Source organism: Bombina bombina, chromosome 6 (genome assembly GCF_027579735.1).
Source record: "Bombina bombina isolate aBomBom1 chromosome 6, aBomBom1.pri, whole genome shotgun sequence".
NCBI classification, from domain to species: domain Eukaryota; kingdom Metazoa; phylum Chordata; class Amphibia; order Anura; family Bombinatoridae; genus Bombina; species Bombina bombina.
In genome coordinates, this window is record NC_069504.1 from 860300665 (window position 1) to 860312541 (window position 11877).

At 36.8% G+C, this 11877-nt stretch overlaps 1 protein-coding gene across 1 annotated transcript; it reads left to right on the forward strand.

The window, feature by feature from the left end:
- Positions 1 to 4181: 4181 nt before the first annotated feature.
- On the forward strand, positions 4182 to 10242 carry LOC128664697 (1-phosphatidylinositol phosphodiesterase-like). Its single transcript, XM_053719506.1, has 2 exons — positions 4182 to 4226; positions 9352 to 10242. The coding sequence occupies exons 1-2, from the start codon at positions 4182 to 4184 to the stop codon at positions 10210 to 10212; spliced, it is 906 nt and encodes a 301-aa protein (XP_053575481.1). The 3' UTR covers positions 10213 to 10242.
- The last annotated feature ends 1635 nt before the right edge of the window (positions 10243 to 11877 follow it).

An 11877-nucleotide genomic window follows, 5' to 3' on the forward strand; every position in this document is an offset into this window, starting at 1 on the left:
GCTGGGAGCAGGGAGAAAGGGGCCCTATTTTGTCATCCTGCCTTGGGCCCCGCAATGGCTAGGGCCAGCCCTGAATAGTCCTTAAAAGGGCCTTTTTGCGGGGCATTGCCCCAAAGAAATCAGCTTATTTACCTGTAAAAAAAAATACAAACAACCCCCCAACAGTAAAACCCACCACCCAAACAACCAAACTCCCCAAATAAAATTCTAAATAAAGCTAAGCTAACCATTGTCCTGGAAAGGGCATTTGGATGGGCATTGCCCTTAAAAGGGCATTTAGCTCTTTTACATTGCCCAAACACTAACCCCCGACGATCCACTTACAGTTTTCAAAGACCGGACATCCATCCTCATCCAGGCGACAGAAGTCCTCATCGAAGCCGGCAGAAGTCTTCATCCAAATCGGGCAGAAGTCCTCCTCGAAGCCAGCAGAAGTCTTCATCCAAGCAGGCAGAAGTCTTCATCCAGATGGCATCTTCTATCTTCATCCAGATGGCATCTTCTATCTTCATCCAGATGGCATCTTCTATCTTCATCCAGATGGCATCTTCTATCGTCATCCATCTGGCGCGGAGCAGGTCCATCATCAAGACATGGAGCATCTTCTTCTTCCGATGGTTGCTGTAGAATGAAGTTTCCCTTTAAGTGACGTCATCCTAGATGGCGTCCCTTACATTCTGATTGGCTGATAGCTTGTGTTTGGTTGTGTGGGTGGTGGGTTTTACTGTTGGTGGGTTGTTTATATTTTTTTTTACAGGTAAAAGAGCTGATTTCTTTTGGACTATGCCCCGCAAAAGGCCCTTTTAAGTTGTGTAATTAAGTGTTTATTTTTTTTTTGTAATTTAGATAATTGTATTTTAATTATTTAATATAATTTTATTTGATTGTAATGTTAGGTTTTAGTGTAAGGCAGGTTTTATTTTACAGATAACTTTGTATTTATTTTAACTAGGTAGTTATTAAATAGTTCATAACTATTTACTAACTAGTCTACCTAGTAAAAATAAATACAAACTTATATGTGAAATAATAATAAAACCTAAGATAGCTACAATATAAGTATTAGTTATTTTGTAGCTAGCTTAGGTTTTGTTTTTTTTACAGGTAAGTTTGTATTTAGTTTTAAATAGGAATTATTTAGTTAATAATTGTAAGGTTTATTTAGATTTATTTTAATTATATTTAAGTAAGGGGGTGTTAGGGTTATGTTTATGTTAGGGTTATTCTTAGGGTTAGGTTTAGGGACGTTGGAGGCCAGAGGTTTAGGGGTTAATAACTTTATTATAGTGGCGGCGACATTGGGGGTGGCAGATTAGGGGTTAATAACTGTAATGTAGGTGGCGGCGATATCAGGAGCTGGAGATTAGGGGTTAATAGTTTTATTTAGGTGGTGGCAATGTTAAGGGCGGCAGATTAGGGGTTAATAACATTATGTAGGTTGCGGGGATATCGGGAGCGGCAGAATAGGGGAGTTTAGACATGGTTTTCATGTTAGGGTGTTAGGTTGAAAATAACTTTTTCTTTCCCCATAGACATCAATGGGGCTGCGTTACGGAGCTTTTGTTTCCGCAATTGCAGGTGTTTTTGCCGGCTCTCCCCATTGATGTCTATGGGGAAATCGTGCACGAGCACGTCAAACCAGCGATTGTATTTGGTTATGGTACGGAGTTCAACGCCACCATATCGCCCGCGCAAGCCTGCTTTTTCAAAACCTGTAATAGCAGCGCTATAGGGAGGTGAATTACCGCCGATTTTGTGGCGGTTGTTAATTTCCCTATAGCACTCAAAACTCGTAATCTAGCTGATTATTATTTTCTGTAGTGTAGTGCTGCCCCCTGCCTCCCCACGATCATTAATTATGTATGGTGCCACCTTCTTTCAATTTCCCTTTTTTTCCATAGTGTAGCTTCCCATCCCTACCTCTCCCTTAAAAAAAAATCTGTAGCGTAGGGCCCTTCCCACTTCCTCCCCTCACCACCTCTGTGCCGAACACGAGCCTTCCGCCTTCTCACCCACAGCTCCCGCTGGCACAAGAAGTCGATCTGGCATCTACCTTTAAATGGAACCAGAGCATCAATCGTGCTCCGGTTCCAAATGCAAACAGATGCCTGGAGCTCAGGAACTGGAGGTCTCAGCTGTAACTTTACAGCTGAGACTGCTGGAGCTTTCTGCATTTCAGATGTATATATACGTAATGCGGTACAATGGGCAAAGTACCACATGACGCATATCTTTTTGGGTTAAGGGATTAATCATTATTGATATTTTTCCTTTTTCCCCCAACTCAAGGGTACTCACAACTCTTAAAACACTTTGAAAAACATATTATAAAAAAATTAAAGGGATATTAAACCCCAAAAAAAATATTTTTGTGAATCAGACAGAGCATATACTTTTTTAAAAGTTTCAAATTTACTTCTATTATCAAATTTGCTTAGTTTCCATGATATTCCGTATTGGAGACATCTGGAGCAATATATGGCATGAAATAGTGTTATCATCTAGTGCTTTTGCCAATGGATAACATTCTTGCAAAACTGCTGAAATAAAGTGCTCTAAAAAGAGGCAGGCTCCCAAGCATACGTCCTTGCTTTTCAACAAAAGATAACAAGAAATCAAAGAAACAATGATAATAGAAGTAAAGTACAAAGCCGTTTAAAATTGCATGCTCCATCTGAATCATGAAAGAAACACATTGGGTTTCATATCCCTTTAATTGTGCATAGTTTAAAACTTTTTAATATACTTTATTTATTTTGCTCTTCTTGCCCTTTAAATAGCTCTGAAAAGTGGCAATTGTTCCAGTTCTGAGAACTGTAAGTGTACACTGCAGACACCACAGGTCTAACTCTACTACATATCTGTCACTTATTCACCTCAGCAAAGATACTACAAAACAATGTTTTGCTAACACAATGACAGTGGTAAACCTTGTCTACTCTAGTAATGGCTCCTTTACATAAGGGGCGAGATTACATATACGGCGTAGGCTTCAATGCATCTGCTAAAAATCCATGCTGCCCGTAAGTTCACCTCACACATCGGGTGAATCACATATATGGTGCCGGCAGATCAGATACTGCCGTAAATCAGATAGACCGGCGAGGTACAGAAATGTGCGGAAATAGACATTTCTGGAGTCGGCAGTGACTTACGGCAGTATATGATCTGCTGGATCCTAGGTAAAAAGCAAAAAAAAAGTTTAATCGCCCGTAAACGTCTAACCCACCTCCCAAAAAATGAACCTGACTCATCAAATTCCCTAATCCGCCAACCCCCCCACATCGCAGCTAATAATAAAATGTACTAACCCCTAATCCGCCATCCCCCCACATCGCAACTAATAATAAAATGTATTAACCTCTAAACCGCCAACCACCCACAATACAAACTACCTATTTAAACTATTAACTCCTAATCCACCAACCCCCATATTGCGAACTAACTAATAAACGTATTAACCCCTAAACCGCCATCCCCCCACAACGCAAAGTACCTATACACAACGCAATCTAACTAATTAACCTATTAACCCCTAAACCGCCACCCACAATGCAAAGTATTAATCCCTAACCTAACACCCCCTAAGTTAACCACAATTACATAAAATAAAAAAAAACTATCTCCCTAAAAAATAAATTACAAATTAGATTAATAGTTTGCGTTGTGGGGGGATGGTGGTTTAGGGGTTGATAGGTAAATTAGGTAGATTGCATTGTGGGGGATAGCGGTTTAGGGGTTAATTGGTTAATTAAGTAAAATTGTGTTGTGGGGGATGGCGGTTTAGGGGTTAATAGGTTAATTATGTAGATTGCATTGTGGGGGGTTAGCGGTTTAGGGGTTATTAGGTAGTTTGTGATGTGGGGGTTGGCAAATTAGTAGTTAATAGTATAATTAGATACTTTGCGTTTTGGGTGGGTGGCGGATTAGGGGTTAATAACGGTGCTCATATACTCAGTGAAAGGCATGCTGCTCATGCCTATGTGTGGCGACGTGAAAATAGAGTAAAACATCTCCATTTTTGATACGTAAATCCTTGTGCTGAATATGTGATACAAACTTGCAACGCCGGTTCTATGTTAGTTTATGGGAGTAAAAACAGCGGCCGACGGTAAAATGTACGCACCGCATTTGTATGTGGCGCCGTATATGTGATTGCTACATCCGTCTAGAAATAGCCGATGCCGGCTCTTGCGAGTGAAGCCACATATGTAATCTCGCCCAAGGTAAGCAGTAGATGAGATCTGACCATTGAAAAATATTTTTAGCAAACAAGGGGGTTAATGATAATCTATCGGCTATCTGCTCCCTATCAGTAGTGGAACAACTCAACAGAGGGCCCTGCTTTTTGGGCCCCCAAAGGTAACTCAGTAGTAAGCAATAGCAATAATAGACATGCTGGTCTGTATAATTATTTTGAGGATAGATAGATAGATAGATAGATAGATAGATGATAGATAGATGATAGATAGACAGATTGATAGAGAGAGATAGATAGATATATGATAGATAGATATATGATAGATAGATAAATAGATGATAGATAGATAAATAGATGATAGATAGATGATAGATAGATGATAGATAGAGAGAGAGAGATAGATGATAGATAGATAAATAGATGATAGATAGATGATAGATTGATAGATAGATAGATGATAGATAGATATAAAGATGATAGATAGATAGATAGATAGATAGATAGATAGATAGATAGAAAGATGATTGATAGATAGATAGATTATATATAGATAGATGATAGATAGATAGATAGATAGATAGATAGATAGATAGATAGATAGATAGATAGATAGATAGATAGATAGATACATAGATGATAGATAGATGATAGATAGATGATAGATAGATGATAGATAGATGATAGATAGATAGATGGATGAGAGATAGATGGATGATAGATAGATAGATGGATGAGAGATAGATGGATGATAGATAGATAGATGGATGAGAGATAGATAGATGGATAGATAGATAGATAGATAGATAGATAGATAGATGATAGATAGATAGATAGATAGATAGATAGATAGATAGGCAGACCTGTAACCTACATTAATGCATTAAGGCTCCCATGCATTAAATTGAACACATTCTGCACACAAATGCCCCCCCCCATCACTTGGGCCCTGGTGCCACTGCACCTGCTGCACCATTAGTAGTTCTGCTCCTGCTCCCTATAATGATTTTTGGTTTTCAGTCAATATTGTCAGAATGTTTTTCGGGTGATCACAATCCAAAATTAATTTGGCTGCTAAAAGCCCACAGCTGCAAATGTGTTTTTAACAGAAAAGTTCCTTGGTTGTTAAAGAGACATGAAACCCAATTTTTTTTCTTTCATCGTTTAGAAAGAGCATGCAATTTTAAACAACTTTCCCATTTACTTATATTATCTAATGCACTTTATTCTCTTGGTATCCTTTGTTGAAAAGCATATCTAAATAGGCTCAGTAGCTTCTGATTGGTGGCTGCACATAGATGCCTTGTTTGATTGGCTCATCATGCGCATTGCTATTTCTTCAATAAAGGATATCTAAAGAATGAAGCAAATTAAATAACGGAAGTAAATTGGAATGTTGTTTAAAATTGTATTCTCTATTTGAATCGTGAAAGAAAAATTGTGGGTTTTATGTCCCTTTAAGTACTTGTTATCGGGAATGAAACTGGGAATACAACCGAAACCGACATATACAATAACACTTAGTTTTACTGTACTGCTTCAGAATTAACTCCTTCACTCAACATGCAAGGGAAAATACTCATTTACATGTGTGGAATTAATCTATTGTAATCTGAAACCTTCCTGATCACTGCTAAACAATCTGAATCCCATTTGTATAGAGACATGATGGGCATACTGCGCATTTTTGCGCAATTATTATATTAACATTTTTTATATTTTAAAAGCATCGGTTTCGAATGATTGATTTTTACTGTTTTCTGGTTTGGCGAGTCATACATCAAGAAGACTATGGGTTTTTATTATATATGGATCTGCTTTTACCCTTAAGCAACCCTTGACATCAGACATCCTGGGGGTTCCTAAAAACACAGCATAATGCAATGTTCTCCCTAGAGCGTTTTTAGTGGGCACACCACCCGGCTGATTTTACTGACCACCTAGTTAAAATGTAAGCCAATATTAAGCAAACAATGTTTTCAATATTTGTTGCTCACATTATAATTCAATCAATTTATGCTAAATTATGCAATTAATTTGTGCTTTGGATAGCTGAAGTAATATTTATAAATGAAATAATTTTTTTATGTTATTGCAAAGTATTACACTATCCCCACCCAGCTGCTTCATAATACCACCCGGCTGGCAACATTTTCTGTTAAGAACACTGTAATGTATTACTTCACTTTAACTACTTGCATAAACCTTCATTTATGACACAATCTTTACTTTATAATTATTTTAAATTGAAGCTTTATGTTGCCTATTTTTTATATAAAAAAAAGTTCCCAAAAGTTTGGTTATATTTAATAAGTAAGTATCTTGCTTCCCCCACCCCCCAGGTATATTACTTTCATCTATGTTTAATCTAATGTTATCAAATTTCATCTATGTTTAATCTAATGTTATCAAATTTCATCTATGTTTAATCTAATGTTATCAAATTTCATCTATGTTTAATCTAATGTTATCAAATTTCATCTATGTTTAATCTAATGTTATCAAATTTTTCTACTTTGTACAAATCCCCTTGCCAAGTGTTGACAACAAACATTATTAAATAAGTTGTGTTAAAACATATATGGCTAGATTACAGGTGGAGAACAAAAATATAAGCGCTATTGTGTACTAAAATTGCGTGCATTACATCAGTAGCGGTTTTATTTTGGCACTCATATTACAAGTTGAAAGTATTTTTTAAAACATAGAATGAAAGTTAACATTGGATGTCAGAAAGTGTGGGTGTGCTAAATCCTCACTTAAAGGGACAGTCTAGGCCAAAATAAACTTTCATGATTCAGATAGGGCATGTAATTTTAAACAATGCATTGTTCTCTTGGTATTCTTAGTTGAAAGCTTAACCTAGGAGGTTCGTATGCTAATTTCTTAGACCTTGAAGGCCTCCTCTTTTCAGAATGCATTTTAACAGTTTTTCACCACTAGAGGGTGTTAGTTCATGTATTTCATATAGATAACACTGTGCTCGTGCACGTGAAGTTATCTAGGAGCAGGCACTGATTGGCTAAACTGCAAGTCTGTCAAAAGAATTGAAATAAAGGGGCAGTTTGCAGAGGCTTAGATACAAGATAATTACAGAGGTTAAAAGTTTATTAATATAACTGTGTTGGTTATGCAAAACTGGGGAATTGGTAATAAAGGGATTATCTATCATTTAAAACAATACAAATTCTGGTGTAGACTGTCCCTTTAATAGACTTCTATGGTGGGTGCTGAAAATCTCATGTCAGCTAGCACTCAGACACTAAGCATCCGCTCAAGACAGCTGCCAGTACCCAAGATGGCGGCAAATATGTAGAGGGGGAAGGGTTAGAGAGCTGTTTGGGGGGGATCAGGGAGGTTGGGGGTAAGTGGGGATCCTACACTGCAGCAAATATATAAAAAAAAAATATTAAAAAAAAATATATATATTTTTATACTGGCAGACTTTCTGCCAGTACTTAAGATGGGGGTGACAATTGAGGGGTGGGGGATGGGAGAGAGCTTTTTGAGCGGTATCAGGGAGGGATCAGGGGTTGGGATGTGTCAGATGGGAGGCTAATCTCTACACTAAGGCTAACATTAACCCTATAAGCTACCTAAGTAACCCCTTCACTGTTGGGCATAATAGAAGTGTAATGCGCAGCTGCATTTAGCAGCCTTCTAATTACCAAAAAGCAATGCCAAAGCCATATATGTCTGCTATTTCTGAACAAAGGGGATCCCAGAGAAGCATTTACAACCATTTGTGCCATAATACAAGCTGTTTGTAAATAATTTCAGTGAGAAACCTAAAGTTTGTGAAAAAGTTAACGATTTTGTTTATTTGATCGCATTTGTCGGTGAAATGGTGGCATGAAATATACCAAATTGGGCCTAGATCAATACTTTGGGTTGTCTACTAAAAAAATATATATACATGTGAAGGGTTATTCAGGGATTATTGACAGATATCAGTGTTACAATTTAACTTTCGCAAATTTTGAGAAAAAAAAATGGTTTGGAAATAGCAAAGTTCTACTTGTACTTATCGCCCTATAACTTGCAAAAAAAAAAGCAAAGAACATGTAAACATTGGGTATTTCTAAACTCAGGACACAATTTAGAAACTATTTAGCATGGGTGTCTTTTGTTGGTTGTAGATGTGTAAGAGATTTTAGGGGTCAAATTTAGAAAAAGTATGTTTTCAATTTTTTCATCATATTTTATATTTTTTTTATATATAGTAAATTATATGATATGATGAAAATAATGGTATCTTTAGAAAGTCCATTTAATGGTGAGAAAAACAATATATAATATGTGTGGGTACAGTAAATAAGTAAGAGGAAATTACAGCTAAACATAAACACCACAGAAATGTAAAAACAGCCCTGGTCCTTAACGGTAAGAAAATTGAAAAATGGTCTGGTCACTAAGGGGTTAAAATATGTCAGCTATGTAAATATTCTCTGTTTTTTTATTTTTACTATCAAGATTGTTTGCTATTCATAGGGAGGGTCCGGGCACAAGATAATGCACCCTGCACTAGCATTTGGACTCCACTTGTGCTATAGACCCTATGTGCCGGACTATCAACAAAATTATACCTAAAATGTTCCACTAATAAAAAATGTAAGATCTCAAACAAGTAGTTAGTTGTATACTGTTTGGATTAACTATTCACATAAGCAGAGTGCCATGAATGAGGTACACTGATTTTCATAACAGATCAGAAGCACTTACCTATATTCAATAACAACGGATAAGATTCTAAAATAGGGGAAAAAAAGCCCATCCATTATATTTTATAGATAATATACAGTGAGCTCTCTCTACATTTTAGTAAGTACACTCCAACTCCATAGAGTGTAGAAAAAAAGAGTCTTTCACTGGAGAGTATATTGTAACAGTGTCACATTCAACCACCATTTTGATATTTTCCAAAGTATCCACACAGTGCAATAAAGTATAAGATATGTTTAAGGGGGATGTAGCATGAGACGTTTCAATATACATATATGAAAATTATATGAAAGAGAGTAGGAACATATTTAGCAATTAACAAAGACAAAAAGGTACATTAATAGAAAATAAACGTTTGCAAATTTTTTTACATAAAACTTTAGTGGATAGAATCACAAACCCTCTAACTCTTATTAAATATATATTCTCAGGTAGCAGAGGCATTGGGAGATCAAACACCTGCTTTTGACCGGACAGAAAATCCATTACTCTCCTGGCCAAATTGGATGGCCCTTCTTCCAGACAACCTTCCTCTTGCCTCCATTGCTATGCCTGGCACCCATGACACTATGTCCTTTTATGGTGGTCCCCTAGCTGAGTGCCAAAGCTGGAGTTTAAAAGGACAGTTGCAAGCTGGAGTCCGTTTTCTAGACATCCGATGCAGACATTATGAAGACAGGTTGCCTATATTCCATGGGGTGTCCTACCAGCGTACTGACTTCACAAAGGTTCTTAATGACATCATAACATTCTTAGTGGAAAATCCTACAGAGACAGTATTAATGCGATTGAAAGAAGAGTATGAACCATACATGAACACAAGAAGCTTCTATACAAGTGTTGCTGAAGTGGTAAATCAAGTAGGAGAAAAATGGTTTCTGAGAACTGGAAGCCTTACCACTTTGGGAGAAGCCAGGGGAAAGATTGTCATCTTACAACAATTCTCAACAAACAATGAGGGCCCAACTTTTGGTCCACCATACCCAGGTAGCATGAGCATTTCAGATGCTTATCAAGTGAGTAATGATGGTGACAAATTGATAGAGGTGGAGAGACACCTTATAGTTGCTCAAAATGGAGATCCTAAAAGAATGTACATTACATACACATCTGGCACACACTGGCTTCTCTACAACCCTGAGTCCTTGGCTCGGATAATAAATCCAAAAGTACTGGAGTTTCTCATAGCAAATAAATCACATGTGGACAGAAAAAGAACAGTGGGTGTGGTCATCATGGACTTCCCTGGATCAGAGTTAGTGAACCAAATCATTTTGGACAACTGGCAGTGAGAGTCAATAATTTAGTAAAATGAAGTGAAGAAAAACAAGGGGACGGACAATCCAATGTCCTTGCACTCACCATTACCATCAACAACAACCATATACATACAAACACACACGCACCCACACATATATATAAAATAATTAAATAAATAATACAAGCAAATAATTAGTATACCAGTTCACCAAATAAATCAATGGGAGAAATTGATTCATTCATTGCTGTCTTAATAACCAATCTTTATAAAAAAACACAGAGGGTAGCTCTCCATAAAAGGTCCGGTGCACCTTACGAAACAAATAGTAGGTGCCTCATATTGTAGTATGATACATCTAATATAAAAGAAAAAAAAATCTCACTGACAATGGCTATTGCACATTACATGCTATGTAAGGGAACTAGACCCTCACCTTGTAGGACTCGTCTCCACTTTCTGTAAATGCAGGAACACTGAGTGAGATTGTGAGTGAGATTTTTCTCTTATATTCAATAAACTGTGTTTATCACACTACACTACAAGGCAACTCCTTTTTGTATTAAGGAAGGCAGTTTGTATTTCATTCATGATTCAGATAGAGCAGATAATTTTAAGCAACTTTTCAATCTACTTCCAGTATCAAATTTGCTTTATTCCCTTGAAGAAGCAACAATTCTCTACTTGGAGCTACCTGTACCCATCACGTAATCCAATGAAAAGAGTCATATATTTGCTGCCACCAATCAGCAGCTAGCTCTCCGGAGTGTATTACTGCTCCTGAGCCTACCTAGGTCGATTTTAAACCACAAATACCAAGTAAACATATCAAATTAGATAACAGAAGTAAATTTTATGCTCAGTCTGAATAATGAGAGAAACAAATGGGTTTCATGTCCCTTTAAGGAGAATAATTTCTTAATTTTGCTAAAAAAAAACAGCATAAAATAGATATCATCTGAAATATTTTATCTGCAGTGATATAAAAATGTAAAATCTAACTGCTTTTGGTATAGATTCAGAAAAGATATACAGTACATCTAGGAATATCAATGTTTAAAATAAATTGATGATTTTCCATTATCTGAATCATATTTACGATTGTATCAAAACATTACATTACTGAATCAATTAAGAACGAATCAATAAATGAGAAATGCACAAAAAGTATGCCCTGTTTAAGTGGAATCATTATCATTTAATTTCACGTTTATTTGAATTATAAGAGCATAACTTGAATCTGGGTTTTCAATCTCCCAGTGATCTGGACTCACCAACAGGCCTGATTTTCCAGGATTATCTTGAATGAGAAGAGGTTATAAAACAATTACTAAGTAGTGTATTATATATTACCTGTGCTGAATATCCAGACCTCCCAGCATTTTCTGAATTGCATCTGGGAACCAGGAGGCTAAAGACTGACCCAGGGAGACCCATGTACAGAAAACAGCAGGAAATCTTGGTCAGAGTCAGCATAGGCAAAAGTCAGAGGGAAGAGAGATGTGGGAGGGGTGACCAGAAAAAAACAAAGAAGCTGGAGGAATAGCAAGATAAAGCTATCAAACCCGATCCCCCCCCTGCTAAATGGGGAAAAATTGGGAGCTCTGCACTTCAGGCACCCTAAAAATCTTGTCTGTTAATGTACCCTAAGGAATAAAGTTGAATACTTGTGGCTTAAGTAAAAACAATATAAGGCTGG